The following is a 16218-nucleotide window of genomic DNA, read 5'->3' as shown; positions in this document are numbered from 1 at the left end:
TTGTCTCCGGCAGAGTAAAAACCAACCAACCAAAACAAAACCAAAACCCAAAGCGATGAGAATTTTGGGAAGGAAACCACAATAGCAGTTCCTCTCCCTTTTTGCCCTCTGCTTCTGTTTCCTTTTAAATTTGCCTGTCTGGTAGGTATAAATGGTTTCACTGTTGCCTGAGATAGGGAAGAGGTCAGCTGCGCCCTAACTGAAGGCACGCAACACGCGAGCCAGAGACCCTTTTTATAATTTATATGCAGTCATGAGCCAGAGACTCCTTTATTTTATAAACTGACCCTCTTCTATGAGAGACCCTTCCATGGAGCAGGCCATTAGGCTGTTTGGTTAGAAAGGTGCTCCCAAGCTAGGCACATTTCAAAGCACACTTCAAAATCTGTGTTCTGTGTTAACATTTCTCATGTGTTTCTTTATTCAGGGATTTTTAAGGTGGGTTGTTTTTTGATGCCTCAGTGAGAAGCGTAGCACAAGCATTGGAATTCGAAAGTTACCCCAAATGGGTATGAGGCAATTCACCCTGGAAAATAATTGCCTCTAATTTTAGTAATTGTCATGCTACTTCCGTTTCAAGTGTGTGTATTTATTAGCGGTGAACCCTTTCCATGCCCCTGCAAACACACTTTTACCAGTTTCCTTCCCTGCCCCCCTTCATGTCTTCCTCTATCGGTCTCCTTCATGTTTCTGAGCTCAGGCGTCACCTTTGTGCACAGCTGCTCCTCTGCAGAAAGTACAGGTGTGAAACCACAGTCACAGGGCCCTGCCCAACAAGGCTGATGCTCTCCTAGGCATCCTTTGCTTTAGCACTACTCGTGTTTATTCTCACCCTCCTGTGCTGTCCTTATGTCCATTTTGGAGCGATCCCACCACCAGCATCCCCCTCCATCAGAGGGGTGGGACCCACATCAGCCACAGCGCTGGCTCTGGGTGATGGAGGCATGGGGTGCTGCACCCCTGTGAAGCCCTAACTGGGATGTGCTTCTGGGATGCTTGGGCTTTATTCTGGCAGGTATCCTGATACCCCCCCCTCTTTTTTTTTTTAAATTTTATTTTTAGTTCTGCCTCTTCTTTGTTGCCCATAGTTAATATTTTAGCTATGGGCAATTTATACGTGGGAGCCATGTGGCTTTTTGTTTGTTGTTTTTTTTTTTTTTCCTATGCACAGTTGAAGGAAGAAACTATTTTTTTTTTAATTGTTGGTAAGCAAAATGGAAATTGTAAGCAGAAGTAAACAGTGAGAAGAGGAATTGGTTTTTCTGGCTAGTTATTCAGGAACAGAAAAAGGAATTAATTTTGCACCGGCCAAGAAGTAAAAATAAAATTTTACAGCTACTTCTGTGCTCATGTGTGTTTCTTTTGTGATTTCTGTTAAAAAATAATCTACCATATTTCACAAATCAGATGTTCATTAAGTGTTCTCTTGGGATTTCAGTAGCACTTACCATTAATTGACGTTTTTCCATGACTTTAGTGAAATGAAATATTTCGCCTCGATCTGCCATTGGGGGAAAATATGCCCTGCACTTCCTAAGTTTCTCTTCTTTTTCTTTCTTGTAATGTCTCAAGTCTTTTGAAATCTGAAAGTTAAACCCTGCTTTTGTTCTCTGCATCATCTGATGCTATCTCACTGGCTTTAATCCAGCTGGTTTCAAGACGGCACACTGAAGTTGACGTTTTATTTCCTGTAAGCATGGATAATTTGCTACCTTTTATACTTGGATCAGGTTTTTGTCTTTTTCTTGCAGTGGCAGGAGAGCATTTAGCATTTTCTGATATTACACGTTACTGGCCTCCAAATTCAGGTCTTCATTTGAAATAAATGAGTGCAATATCTTCACATGAGCAAACTGGAAGCAAACTGGTGCCAAGTAATATCTCACCGTACTGTTTTAAAACATACTGTGTCCAACTTCTGCTTGGCTTTGAAAACACAGTGGGTGAATGCAAGGAGGAAGTAATTGATGTAATTTTCTTCGCTCTTGGAAGGTTTTTGATGCTGTTCCATGTGAGCTGCTTACACCTCCTAGACCAGAAAGTGGTCACACTGCTGCTTTGTTGTGCCATATTCAAATAAATTAGTCGTGGTTTGTTGTCCAAGCGAGAAGGCATTTCAGATGAGGACTTCATACATCTCATTTTCTTCTTTCCATTAATCACTTGGGTGATGGCCTGGAGAATGCAGTTTTAGAAACTTCACATGGGGTGCACCAGGGCAGGCAGAACTTTTGGGGGCTGGAAATAGTTCCCTTTATGCTGGACTGATGGTGAAGGAACACAAATGCAACTGTAAATACGGCATCTAGGTTGGAAAAAAATGAAATATGCAAAGGGACAATGTTGTATTGTAGAAAACTTACTAGATTCTCCAGTGGCTGAAGCAAGCATGGTCAAGCCATTCCTGACTATGCCATCCCTCTCTGTAAGAGGTTGTGTCTTTGCAGGATGTATGGTACAGGGGAATTGAATGTGTAGCTACTCCTGAATTGTGATTTGTAAGCGCCGTAAACCAATTCTGAGCTATTTTAACAAGTCAACTTGCAGATCATGCGTTTGAATGGCTTTTTTCCAGGCACAGTTTAGTTCTGCCACTGGAGGAGGGGGTTCATGGGGAAGACCAGCAACTCCAGCTGGCCTCCAGACTGGAATGTCTTTTGGGGGGAGAGGGGGGCAGCAGTTAAAATCAGAGAATCAGAGAATCTTTAAGGTTGGAAAAGACCTTTAAGATTATCAAGTCCAAACATCTGTCCAATGCCACCATATCAACTTATGTCCTGGAATGCCACATCTACACAAATTTTTTTGCACCAAACTGAGTTTGCCTGTGTTTATGTCAAGTGCCAATTGACAGTGGGATAGTGCTGCAAGCTTTCTTGGATACTTTGGTCTGTACAGAAGATACAGGAAGTGATTTTTCTCCTCTTTCTTACGGCTGAGACCTTAACTGGTAGTGAGTATCGTGTCTGGTTTGGAGTATCATGCTTAAAGATAAGCTGGAGAGATTCCAGTTGAAACTCAAGAACAATGAGCTGTTTGAAAAATCATAGAATCATAGGATGGTTTGGGCTGGAGGGGCCCTTAAAGATCATCAAGTTCCACCCCCCTTGCTGTGGGCAGGTTCACCTCTCACTAGATCAGGCTGCCCAAGGCCCCATCCAGCATGGCCTTGAACACTGCCAGGGTGGGGGCAGCCACAGCTTCTCTGGCCAACCTGTTCCCATGCCTCACCACCCTTATAGTGAAGCATTTCTCCCTAATATCCAGTTTAAATCTACCCACTCCCAATTGAAAACCATTTTCCCTTGTGACCCATAAGGACGAGATGAGGCAGTTGGGGTTTCTTTAGAAAAAGAGAAATAATGAGAGGATGGACAACTTTTTTAATATGTTGAGCATTAACATCAGAAGTACCTGTGGCCAATTTGTCTCTGTATTCCAGGGAGAAGGATTAATTTCCAGCAAGAAAATTTTAGATTGTGGTGGTTAGTTTGTTTATTTGGTTGTTTGTTTTTTGTTCTCTGGAAGAATACTTAATGAAAACAGTGGAAGAGGCTTGCCAGGAAAGTTGTTGCTTCTTGGTTGTGGGAGGTTTTGAAGAACAGGTTAGACAAATGCTACATATGGCAGAGGTCTGTTTATCCAGCTTCAGAGTGGGGCTGGAATGGTAACTTCCCAAGGTGCCCTCAGGTCCTTCCACTTCAACTTTGTGATTATATACATATATATGAGGCAAAACCGGAAACTCAAAGAACTCGATATGCTTTTGATCTTCTAATCTCTGCCCTTCGCATTTGGAGCATCTGTAAATTGCAGCATAAAAGGGGGGGAGAATCATTATCGTTGCATTACGGCTTTAGATGTGAAAAGACTTGCAGGCTGCAGGGGTGAAAGTTGGTGCTGATTCTCTTTCCCACCCTGTTTCTTCGCAGGCCGCTTGGTTGGCGCCCTGGATGCCGTGTTAGACTCAAACGCACGCGTCGCACCGTTTCGAATTTTACTCCAAGTTCCGGGCTCACAGGTTTACTCTGCCATTGCATGTGGTGAGTTATTGAACGGATCAGAAGTTTACTGGGCCGTAGCTATTGGTGAGTCACAGATGAAAAACCCCAAACCGATTCTGAGCATGGTCAGTGTCTGCATGTCCGAGAAGCTCAAGGTAACCCCAGCTAGTGATGTGTTCGTGGAAAGCTGTCGCCTAAAGCTTTTTTAACAACCAAATTAACCTCTGGTTAAAATCCCAGAGAGGGATGATAAAGAAGCGTTAACTAGGAACATTAAGTTTCTATAGAAAGCTTATTTAGGTGGGGGTGTTCTGTGTTCATTTTCTGTCTTATGCTAAGTAGTGTGGTTCTGATCGTATGCCTATCTTTTCCTACAGTAGTAAATAGCTCCTTACAGGGAGGAGCTGCTTAGGGTAGTCTTTCACCAGCTTAGTCTTTTGTTTGTTTACTATGAAACGTCTTGTCACACTTGGTTATTATGAAACATAACTGGAATATTTGCATGATTGAGGAGGTAGTAAAATTGTCTGGGGGAAATGTCTAATTGCCTGGTCTGTTTTACACTAATCCCTTTTGAGGTGGTTCTGCTAATCTTCAGGAAGGTAGTGTCAGTGTGAATTGTAGCAACCTTGCCATGGCACAGCACCAGCCATCTGAACGCAGTTGTTCCCTTCATCCTGTTCTTGCTTGGCCAGCCTGCAGGGCTGTTCTCATCCCTTCTGCTCTGGTCTATAAAATCCTAGCTTTGAAATGTACAGGAGATTTTCCTTTGGGAACGGTTCGGAACTGTGTTGGCAGGTTCAGGCTTGATATTAAGAGGCCTTTCTTTACCAAGAGGGTGGTCAAACACTTGCTAGAGAGTTGGTTGACACACCAAGCCTGCCAGAGGTATTTGACAGTGCCATAAATAATATGTTTTACCTGCCGGTCAGCCCTTAAGTGGTCAAGTGGTCAGAAAGTTGGATAGGATGATTGTTGGAGGCCCCTTCCCTTTCCAATCAAGCCATGAAATAGTTAGCCAGTGTATGTTTTGACACATTGTTGATGGTGTTTGACACATGACCCATCTCAGTGGAAGGAGTACTCTGTATATTTGCACCCATCCTTTACAGAAGCTCATTCAGCATTTCTTCCTTGGTTCAGCAGAGATCCCCTCTGCATGTTCCCCGTTAATACTGGGATCTTTTCCCTGTGCCAGATGTGTGTGAAGAAGCTTGCGTCAAGTCTCTTTGTGCTATTTTTGTCGTGGCTGAGTTTTCTTGGTTTTGCAACTGTACTTTAGATCCCTACCCCCATTCTTTTATATTTAAATAATGCCATCTTATGGAGAGATTTAAGAGCTTCATGCTGTTAAGAGTTCTCTCATAAAGCCAGGTAGCTTTCACTGGAAAAGGAAGGTCAGTTTTGTATCATGAGCTTCTTGATCATTTGAATATGAGTAATCCTCCTTTCTGGGGTCAATCCTTGCGCTAGCTGCACTCTTATTCCCACAGTTTTCAGTTGGGTTTTATATATTAAAGAGTCGTCAAATCAAAAACTTGGCTGGTTGGAATGGTTAAGGATATTGCTGAGATAAACTTACTTGATTAATGTTTTCTAGAATCCTCTTTGGCTCTTCTGAATAAATGCTCAGCTCTGAAAAAACCCAAGATTTATAGTAACAGAGTGGAAAGCAGAGGGCTCTGCTTTGTATGCTGTGTGGGTAGGACATCTGTGGTTGCCAGAGATGCACAGAAGTAAAGAACCACGGTGGCAGAAGTTGTTTCTGAATAATATCTCTGCCCCTGAGTAAGACGCTTCCTGCAAACATGGCATTGGGAGTTTTATTACTGGATTTGGAAGGGGCAGCAAGTCAAATTAGGGTTCCTGCTGTATAGCAAGGGCAAGGAGCAGCTCCAGGAACCCCTTCCAGTCTCCTGGAGTAACTTCATTAGGGATAGCCATCATGTCATTAGGCAGTTAATTAAAATGACATTTTTTAATTGTACACTGGCAGTTCCAGGAGCTGTAGGCTTAGATGATAAAATCTGCGTGAGGGTCATATCTGTGTTACAGTCTTCTAAAAATCTCCAGGGGTTGCCAGGAAGTCTGATCCCTGCCCACCACGGCTGTTCTGGCAGAGATGTTTTAATCCAGATGGTTAATCATGTTACACCAGTACAGGGAAAATAAAACAAACAAACAAAAAACCCCCACAGCTTAACCTCAGCCCTAGTGTGGAGCTGCTTAGAAATTTATTTTCAGAAAGCTTGTGGGCAAAACAGAAACCCAAGTGACAGTTAAGTAAAGTAGCTTGTGGGAGAGAGAGTGCAAAAAGGACTGGGGAGAAGTGGGTTTAAAGAGATTATGAGTGAGGCTGTGGTTAGACCTAAATACACGTTTGGCCCAGGCACACAAAGAAGGTAAGGAGTGGGCTAAAATGTTGGGCAGAGCCATCAGCGCAGGAAGAGGAATAATGAAGCAATTGTCAGTGCTTGGGTCAAGTCACTGGGTGACTTTAAGCCATGAAATAGGAATTAGAAATAAAGAAGGGACCCGAAAAGCCATGGAGCTGACTTGACCAAGTGAAAGGGGCAAAGAGATCTTTCAGTATTTGAGTGAAACCCCTGGAGATACGTAAAAGGAGGCAGGAAAGATTGCAATAGCCCCTGTGGGAGAGAGCCACTGCCAGAGCCCAAGCTCAAAGTGGTCTGAGCCATGTGGGTCCTGCTGTGAAGCTCATGGCTTATTTCATGAGACAGCTCACCAGCTCTTCCATACAGTTGGTATCCTTTAGGTTGTTCAGAAATAACTCTGTATTTGCTTTGCACAGCCATTTCAGTATAAAATGATCATATTTGTGGTGTTCTTAACTGTTGATATAATTAGTTTTCTGTACCTAAAAGGCATTTAAGTGTCTCTTCTTTTTTTTTTTTTTTTTAATTTAACCTTGACTAATGGTATTTATGAAGTTCCATCACAAGACCTTCCTGTCAAGGAAGTTGAAGCTTGGAAAGTTTCCCTGCCAGTTGGCATTCCGCATGGAAAACAGAGCAGAGGAAGATGGAAATGCTTAGCTAAATTTATCTTTTTTTGTTGTTGTTGTTGTGAGGCAGCATGATGCATCTCTAATGTACACACAAATCAAATCTCGAGATAATGGGTCTTCTATTTGAGATTCATTTATTAGATTCATCTGTGATTTGTATGTCTCTCATATCCAACTACTTCTTTCTTCCACTAGAAAGGCATTAGGAAAAGCAGATTTTACTGCCTTTTTTGCCTGTAATGTTGCCTAGCCAGTAAGATCTGGAGAGGCCAGATTTCTGCCTCCCCTGCCCTGCTCCCCGATTGCCCTGTACGTTGCCCATCTTGCTCTGACTTCCCTGTCATGGTGTGAAGCAGCGACAGTTCAGTTTCAAGCAGAAAAGCCAAAGCAAATAGGTTTGGCTATTTATCATTTTAGACTGGAATTCTATTTCTGGAGTTAGTGTGAACAGATTACATTTAAAACAACAAACCCTCAAATAAATCTTTAGAGAAGGGAGCCTTACAGATTTGAAAATCTGTATCTTTCAAAAGATTTTCTGTTCACTGTGTTTCTTCCCTGAACTGGACAAACGTGCTCTTGTAGACCTTTTAGGTGTTGCTGAACCAAACTCCTTTATTTTTTGGGACTTTAATTTATATAGAGAGCTTCTTAAATAGGGGCAGATCGTGACCATGTATATTCCTCTCAAAGAGGAGGGGGGTCTGTTCATGTCTCTGTGCATGCATGTGTGACCTAGGGAGGGAGAAAGGAAGATCAGGGACTTTTGGGAACAGGATGTATATCAAAGGTTTCCATTGGCCACTTCAGGAACATCATGTCAAAATAAGCTGCAGTCTAACAGCTGAAGGTGCAGTTTTGCTGGTTTTTCTGCTTGGACTTTTACTGCAGCATTTGCTGGCTGAGAGCGTTTGAGAAGATAAAACTAAAAGCACGAAAACTAATTCTTTAAAACAATGAGGTTTTTGTTTCTCTCTAACTATACTGCTACAAATGAGACCTTTCTGACCTGTTTGCTACCAAGAATTTTGAGGTTGAAAGTTCAGTTTCTCTTAACGAATTTATGAAATAGTGTGTTTTAATACTTTTTTTCTCTTCCTTTCAATTTTATTTTGTAGGATGAGTTTCAATACACTGCTTTTTGCTTTTCTAGGTGCCACTGCAGAGGAGATAAACCAGCACTGGGAATGGCTGGAACAAAACTTGCTCCATACTTTGTCTGTGTTTGACAATAAAGAAGATATTGTTAATTTTGTCAAAGGGAAAGTGAAGGTAAGGAAGCTTTATTGCTTTCATCCTTCCCTGCCTGATTACATGTGGTTTAGTAGAAATAATGTCCTGAAGTTGTTGTGATTCATACTGAGTTTTGTCCATCCAAACATTGTTTACTGGTTTTCTGTGTGGCCCTTGACCTGATGTGACCAGCACGTGTGTGTCTTTACTCATATTTCCTTGGAAGCATCTCAAAACCAAAGTATCTAATTTAATCTTCATCCCGCTCGTCCCTCTCCAGCTTCACTGTTCTTATTCTTCCTGTGATGTACAGCTGAGCTTTCTTCAGCATCTGCTTTAAGTTCCTCCACCTCTCCAAAACATGATGTTAAATACCCCCCCTTTCTATATCTAAACTTTTCCTCCTTACCATGTTTCTCCTTCTGTCTCCCATGTTTTTCCTCACTTTATCCATCGGTTTCTCCTGCCCGTTTCTGCCCATTTCCATACTCTTGGACCACTTGATGGGGCTCAGAGGTGTCAGCAGGTGATAGCCATGGTGCCCACATCTGCTGGCAGCACGCACGGTCCCTGCAGCACAGGGACAGGGGTGAAGGGCCCTTGTGCACCATCACGTGTGTCGTAAGGGTCCGCCATGGAAACTGCCGGTGGCTTTGCAGGGCACGAGAGTCACGGCCGGGCACTGCAGTGGAGCTGCTGGCTGGACACAGGATTGCAGAAATGAGCATCCTTTTGGAAGGCTAGAGACATTTGAAAGGGAGGGAATTTGGTGACTGAAGACCAGATCTAAAATAACAGCAGCATGTGTGGTAAAACCTAGAAAACTGGTGCCCTCAGCTCTGCTTCTGGTAAAATACACGCCTCAAGAGGAGCTTGGTGATGGCTGGCAGTGGTGTGGGACTGCTGGTGACTACTGCATCCAGGGTCCTTCTGCACGCTTTTCCTTGCTAAGAGTTTTAGTGAGGTGCTCTTTCCTCAACGCCTCCTTTTTCAGTCTGGAAAATTTGTAGGAGCATAATGTTTTTGGTGAGTTTCAACCCTGCTGCTGTCATTTCAGTGAGCTCTGAAGTCGGGGAAGAAAGGGTTGGAGAGGCAAAGGGTGAATGTTTAAAACTGGGTTTTACCCTGCTTTCTTAAAAAAAACCCAACAAAACAAAACAGCTTTGTCTAAGTGCAGTGAAAAGCTCAAATAAAATTAATCTCTCTTGATAACTCTGTGGCAGCCTGTTACCTAGCACGGCACATGTTTCAAATTCTCGAGGTTTCATTAGTTAATGTAAAGTCCAGGTTTTGGAGCCTTGCCTCTGCTGTAGATTTTTTGGCATATTAGGACTGTTTGGCAATGGGGAATCGTACCAGGTGCTGTAACACACACACTGATTTGAACGGTGTGATACATACTTAACTCCTTTGTTGTAACACTACTTGTAAAATCCTCAACGCTTAATTATATTTACATAGATGTTCTTGAAACTCCATTTTTAATGGTTCCAAACACATTACAAGTTACTGGTGCATCTCACTGCATTGCCTCTACCTAGGAAAATAGTATGGGTCAATATACACAGTTGTTACTCTATCTTTGCTCTGTATACACTGAATAACAGCAGTCGTGAGCCGTAGGGAAGCTGGTGGTAGGTGATTCTGCCAGACTTGTTGAAAAAATAATGTGACAAGCCCCCCCCCAGGTTTTGATTGGGAAGCATTTGAAATGTCTGGGAGATGCAAACACCACAGAAGTTCCTCCTTTTGTGAAAACTGCAAATCAACTTGATTTTCTTTGTGAGGCAGGCCTGCGTTTGTCAGAGTTGAATGAGTTGAATGGCTTGCTTGTAGCAACTTGCTCTGGTGTGAATGCCCCAGCTTCATCCTGATGTATTATCCCATTATGGACCCAGGCGCTGATTGCAGAGGAAACCAGCAGCAAGCTCGCCGAGCAGGAGGAAGACCCCGAGAAGTTCCGAGAAGCCTTGGTGAAATTTGAATCCAGATTTAATTTTCCTGAAGCTGAGAAGTTGATCACCTATTATTCCTGTTGCTGTTGGAAAGGAAAAGTACCTCGGCAAGGCTGGCTTTATTTGAGCATCAATCATCTCTGTTTTTATTCTTTCTTCCTGGGCAAAGAATGTAAGTGTAAATGCGTAAGAAACCCAACACTCTGGAGAGATGTAAATATAACTATTTTTAAAAGCAAGAAGAACCAGCATTTTTATGAAAAGCCTGGTTTGCCTCTCAAGTTTAGTTTCCGAGCCTTTCGTTGTTCAGCTGAAAGATCCTGTTTAATTTAGCCTTTATGTTTATAACTTAGCATTAATCCAGTAATAAAAATGTGACTGTAAGAGTATGCAGACACTGGGTTTTGGGGTTTTTTGGTGTTTTTTTTTTCCCCTCTTGCCATGGTGAAGCAGCTGTAAAATATAACAGACCTCCTGCAGATATGAAATAGAGGCTTTTAGTAGTGGAAAAGGTCAGTGCTGGTGGGGTTGGCAATGCCAGGTTCCAGCTGCCTGCCTGAAAACAGCCCAGGAAAGATAACAGGGCTGTGTTCTGAAAAGCCAGGTGAAATTTCTGAGCTTTTAAAGGAAACCAACAGCAGTTTAGGGATTTCTTTGTGTTTCTGAATAGCAGTGCAGGAAGGTCACAAGAATTGTGTGCTGGGTTTTTTAGACCTCAGGTGGTGGCATACTGGTGTGAGCTAGTGAATGTAGCAAGGGAACGTTTTTAAAAGTGAGTTTGGTCATGGGGTGTTCCTCTGCAGAGGAAGGGTTGTGTGATGATGAAAAGCCCGTCAGAATAGATACTAGAAGGTAGAAATTAATGTAATAGATGGTAAAAATTAATGTAGCCATATAAACTCCATAGCATGTCTCTGTTGAGTAAGGTTGTTGAGGAACTGATGGCTTTTTCAGTCATGTTTATCATGCTGACACTTCATCAAGGACAGTGATAAACACCTGTACTGCTATAAATACAGCAAGTATCGTCAGTTGTAACCATTAGAGAAGGTTTTAGCACTTACTCTCTGGATTTAATGTTGGGATGGCTAGTCAAATAAAACTGTAGATTTAAAAATGAAGTACATGCATGTGAAGGTGAGAAAGATTGCAACTGGCAATTTCAAAGACTTAAAACATACAAAGACATGCTTAGAGTCAGAGGGCCTTTTCTTCCTTACCTTATTTCAGGCCAGTTATTTTGTCACATCTACAATGCCAGAGTGAGATTTAAAATGCTGTTATTTGTTACAAAAACAGAAGCTGAGTTTTGCTAGGAAGACTAGGATGGAGTCTCTTGATACGTGCTAAATATCTGATACCTCCTTTAATCTCCTTGTTTTCTGTTTACTGTTAAATTATATCCTTTGCCAATCATTCCTTGTTGCTATCATTACAGGATTTCTCTCATTAAGTCTGAGATAGCCAGTCTGCCAAAGCACACAAAGCAAAACTAATACTTATTAAAGATAAATAATGGGGGAGAGGAGGAAGAGGGGAAGAGAAAAACCCTTTATAACGTTCCAAAAATGTTGTTGATGCAATACCACAGATCATTAAATGACACTAGAAGTACAACACCACGCCGTATTATTTAAGAAGAAATTGCTTCTCATCTCTTTTCATAATAATTCATTATGAAAATGTCAACCTCCCCCCCCACCATAGCTTCACGTTTGCAACTTCTCATTTTGACCACGAAAAACACCAGTGTTCATACAGTGTTCAGGAGGTTGCATCACCGTTGTGTTCCCATGTGTTTGCATGGAAATAGGAAATAAAAACCTGACTTTTCTTTTGGTTAAACTAAACATCCCTAGCTTGATGGGAAGCGTTATAAGTTGAAATGCTTCCCTCTTCCTCGATTATGTTAAAGCAGATTGCTTCTGTTCCAAAGCTAGTATTTTGTTACATTCATGAAATACTTGTATTACATTTACTAATCAAATTTACTACTTGTATTAATTTACTAATCCAGATTTGCAGTAGTTCTGCTTGTTACTGTTAGAGAAGCTGATGCTTTTTATATAGAACAAGTCATTCATTGTGTTTGGTTTTTTTTTTTCTTCCCAGGTAGTAATCACAAATTAAATCTGATCTAGAAAATATCACTAAGAAATCAGATTTATTGCATTCTTCAGTACAGCACGGGGAAAATAACCAATATATCACTTGTAAAAGGCCAGTTCTCATATGTGTTTTAACTCTATGAAAATCCCCCCCCGCCAATTGTAGACTGAGATCTTTTTACAGGCAGAACATTAAGTCTTCTGCTTCTGGCAAATCTGTCCCCTTCCCCGTGTTTTATTTTATGTTGAAGTGACACGGAATGCAGTATTGGAACCTGCTTTCAGCTTCTCATAAAATTAACTTACGGCTTACGCGAGCGTAAACTCCGTGGAACATTTTTTCCAGGACAAGTCTGCTTTTATCTCAGCCTCCAAGTATTTGCAGAATTCCAGAGGCTTAGAACATCAGATTTCTTGAAAGCCCGTGCCAGGGTTTCTTCACCTTTTTTAATTAAACTTTTTATTTTCCTGAAACTTGGAAGGCCTCGTACCTTTCATCGGTAGCTGGGGGCCCCTTGCGCTCTCTGCTGTGCCGTGTCACAAGCAGCACTGCAGGGCCTGTGTGATCCTGGCCTGCATGAACAATAGGCCTATTGCTACGGGGCTGTTTAATCTTCCTCCCTTTGGCTGTGCCCGTGCAGATGATTTTATGGCCGTTCACAGCAGCTTGTGTGCGCTGATGCAGCTGTGCTTTATTTAAGTAGGGGGGAAAAAATAAAGAATACAGTCTGCAAATAATCTTGACAGCTGTGGTTCATGTAGTACAGAGGCCTTGCTGAGGGTAGCTCCTCGGGTAATTAGTGATCACGGGCAAGTGTCATATGTATATGACAATATTTGTTATTACTGCCTTTTTATTTCTTTATTGGCATCAGGAGACCAGCTAGGGATGTTAGGGGGTGTAGGCTTGATGTTATTGGCACAGAGAATCCTGGGAAGCTTCCAACAGTTGTTAAGTAGAAATTTAATCTGTTTTAAAGTCTTTTCCAGCCTAATTTCTACCCAGAGATTTGTATGAGAGGCAAATAACGACCTGCAGAGGTTGTATGAAAAAAGCTGATTCTGTTTACCATTTGTACTTATATGATTCAGCAGTGTTGAAGTATAGAAGACAGTGTCCTGTACTTTTTCTTGTTTATAAACAAGTCTACAATTAAGGGCAAGACATGCTGTGTACCTTTTAAGTAAAAAGTAACCAAAATGAGAAGATCCCAATGCTTGGGTGGTTTGGGGTTTTTTATTATTTTTTTAGCACCCTACTTCTAGAAACACTTAACTTTTATAAAAAGTCCATGTGCAAAACCTTCTGCACAAGAGTTAGCTGTATTTTAGAAGTTAAAAGCACCATGCATGTAATTGGGTTTTGTGTTGGTTCAGCCCCAGGTGGTGGCTGAGCACCACACGCTGCTTGCTTACTCCCAGAGGAGAAAGAGACAGAGCCTCCATGTGTTGGGATAAGGACAGTTACTGACAAAATTACCTTGAAAGGGGAACAATAACAGCCCAATGCAAATTTCAGGTACACCTAGTGATAACACAGAGTACCTTATTAACCCGACAATAACACAGGATACTGCATGATGCAAGGACCAACCCAACACCCCAGCAACACTCAGACTGCCCTTGAGGAACCCTCTAAATACCCCTCCCGACCAGCCCCTCTTATTGGGGGAGTGATGTCAGGTGATGTGGAAACAGCCTGGACTACCTCATCTCACCTGTGCTGGCTGTTGGGGGAGGTCAACCCTGGCCTGGCCAGAACTGGAACAGGTTTCCACCTACCTACAGTTTTATTTCTGGGAGATTACGAAGCTTTTCTCCACTCACTTCCTGCTCTTAACACGAACCATTTCTTCTGGTAGCAGTGAAGAAGGCTGCAGAACTGACTTGGAGGGCAGTTAGAAGCCCAGCTTATGGCAAGCGTTCTGCAAGGGCAGAACTCCCCAGTCTGGCATTTCTTAGGAAAATAAGTAAAATTTTGAGGCAGAGATTCAGAAAAAGATGGTCTTTTGGAGTGGGGGGAGAATGCATGGCATTCCAGCTTTTGTTTGCTCTTTGTAGTGTCTCTCCTCTTTGGGTGTTTGCACTTCATTCTAAATTTGCTTATTTCCCAAAAGTGAAAGAGGTGAGCAGAGTTTCCAACCCACTGTTGCTTTTTCTCTGATGGCAGTGAAACTTATCATTCCTTGGGTGGAGGTCCAGAAGCTGGAAAGAACCTCCAACGTCTTCATGACCGACACGGTCCGCGTCACCACTCCCAATAAAGAGCGCGACTTCTCCACATTCCTCAACATCGCCGAGGCTTTCAGGATCATGGAGCAACTGGCAGATGTCACCCTCCGAAGGCTACTGGATAACGAGATCTTTGAACTGGATCCAGGCCTGCAGGACCCTACTCAGATAACCAAGAGGTAAGAAGGCTAAATTGTCCTCCGTTGTGTGAGCAGAGGTTTGGTGGTGGGCCCTGTGGTTTGCTTTGTTAGCTGAGTAAGGTCTCAAGGGTGTACTTGATCAGGCACAAAAGAGATTTTATCATGTTTTATGGTGTACACAATAGGTGTATTTTAACTTAACGTGCAAGATGGGGTTTTTTTCCCATTTTCTATTCATCCCTGAAACATTGCTGGGTTTTTTTGTTTGTTTCTTTTAAAAGCCCCATTCACCATAGACCAGTACCTTGCAGCAAGGGATATCTTTTCTGAAGGGCAACAATATTTTGTGTATAATTTTGGCAATGTGTAGGCTTTCCTAGTGCTGTCAATTCTGTAGAATTACTGCTTTTGATTGTATCTGAAACACGGAGTTTCCCACTAGTGTGATTGCCCTAGCTGACTTAGGAAACGGTTACAGGACTTAAAAACCCCACGGGCAGTTGCAACAGATTAATGTGCTATTGTCAGCTCTACCCCATGTGTCCCCAAAATGTATCTCTGCATTCTTCTCCCACTACAGAAATGCATTGGGTTCTCAGGGAGAAGGCTGGTAACAATTTCTTTGCCTATAGCACAACACACAGCTTTCTGTTTTATTTGCTGCTCTAGGAAAGGAGAAGGGAAAGTGCCCAGAGGAATTTTACGTGGGTGGGATGGAGTAGCCTGAGCTGGAATTTGCCTGGGGTGTCAGGGTTGAGGTGCTGGTTTGAAGTACTTTCCTGAATATGATGTGAGTGGAATGCTTACCCTCTCCTGAGTCATACCCTTTCCTGCTCTTCCTTCCTCTCCCTCTGCCAGAGGCATGAAGGGAATGGCCTAGGTGTTGCTTCCTGGCTAAAACAGGAGGAATGTGTGGTATCATTTCCCCAAAAATGGAGACATGCCCTGTAGCTGTTTTATTGGTTTTGAGGGGCATTTTTGCAGTGGTCTTGGGTGTACATCTCAGCTCACCACTTCTGTGAAGTTTCAGAATGGAGTTTAAACCAATAAAACACACGTTCTCTGCAATTCCCTATGTGCATACAGTAAGGGAAATGACATTTCAACCATGACCTCACCAAGGAATTCGTTTGAGGTGATGTAGTGGTGAGCAGCCATCAACATCTTTGCAGGCTTTTCTTTTTTGTCACAGCCAGCGTTCCTTTAAACCCAAGAGCTGCCGTTGTTCTCAGTGCGTATGTGTAACTGGATGATATTAACATTGGAGGCTTTTGGCTCAAGAAATGTAGGAGATGTGCTTTTGACTAATGTAGGATATGGCTGTGAGTAAGGAGGCTGTATCTCAGCCCCGTTCCATGCTTTGCTGTTCCACCCTCCTTCTGCTTTTGGACTGAAGCAAGAAATGTAAATCCAGAGGAGATGAAACAAAAAATGGGGAAGGGCAGAGGGAGGGGAAGATATTTTCAGTAGAGGCTGATTTTTAACTCATCATGGTCACTTCCCAAAAGTCTCTGAATC

The 16218-nt window shown here is 42.5% G+C and overlaps 1 protein-coding gene across 1 annotated transcript in view; it reads left to right on the top strand.

Moving 5' to 3' along the window:
• Positions 1–16218, top strand: part of TBC1D8 (TBC1 domain family member 8) — a gene marked incomplete at its 5' end in the record, with an annotated part of 52305 nt that overhangs the window by 9720 nt on the left and 26367 nt on the right. The window contains 4 exons of the mRNA XM_084279255.1: positions 3933–4088; positions 8186–8304; positions 10164–10392; positions 14499–14739. Of these exons, the coding sequence (XP_084135381.1) occupies positions 3933–4088; positions 8186–8304; positions 10164–10392; positions 14499–14739 (745 nt within the window). The remainder of the gene's footprint in view (positions 1–3932; positions 4089–8185; positions 8305–10163; positions 10393–14498; positions 14740–16218) is intronic.

Source organism: Gallinula chloropus (assembly GCF_964237585.1).
Source record: "Gallinula chloropus genome assembly, chromosome: 1".
In the NCBI taxonomy this organism is placed as follows: Eukaryota; Metazoa; Chordata; class Aves; order Gruiformes; family Rallidae; genus Gallinula; species Gallinula chloropus.
The sequence above is the reverse complement of the archived record's forward strand: the minus strand, read 5'-3'. Positions and strand labels throughout refer to the sequence as shown.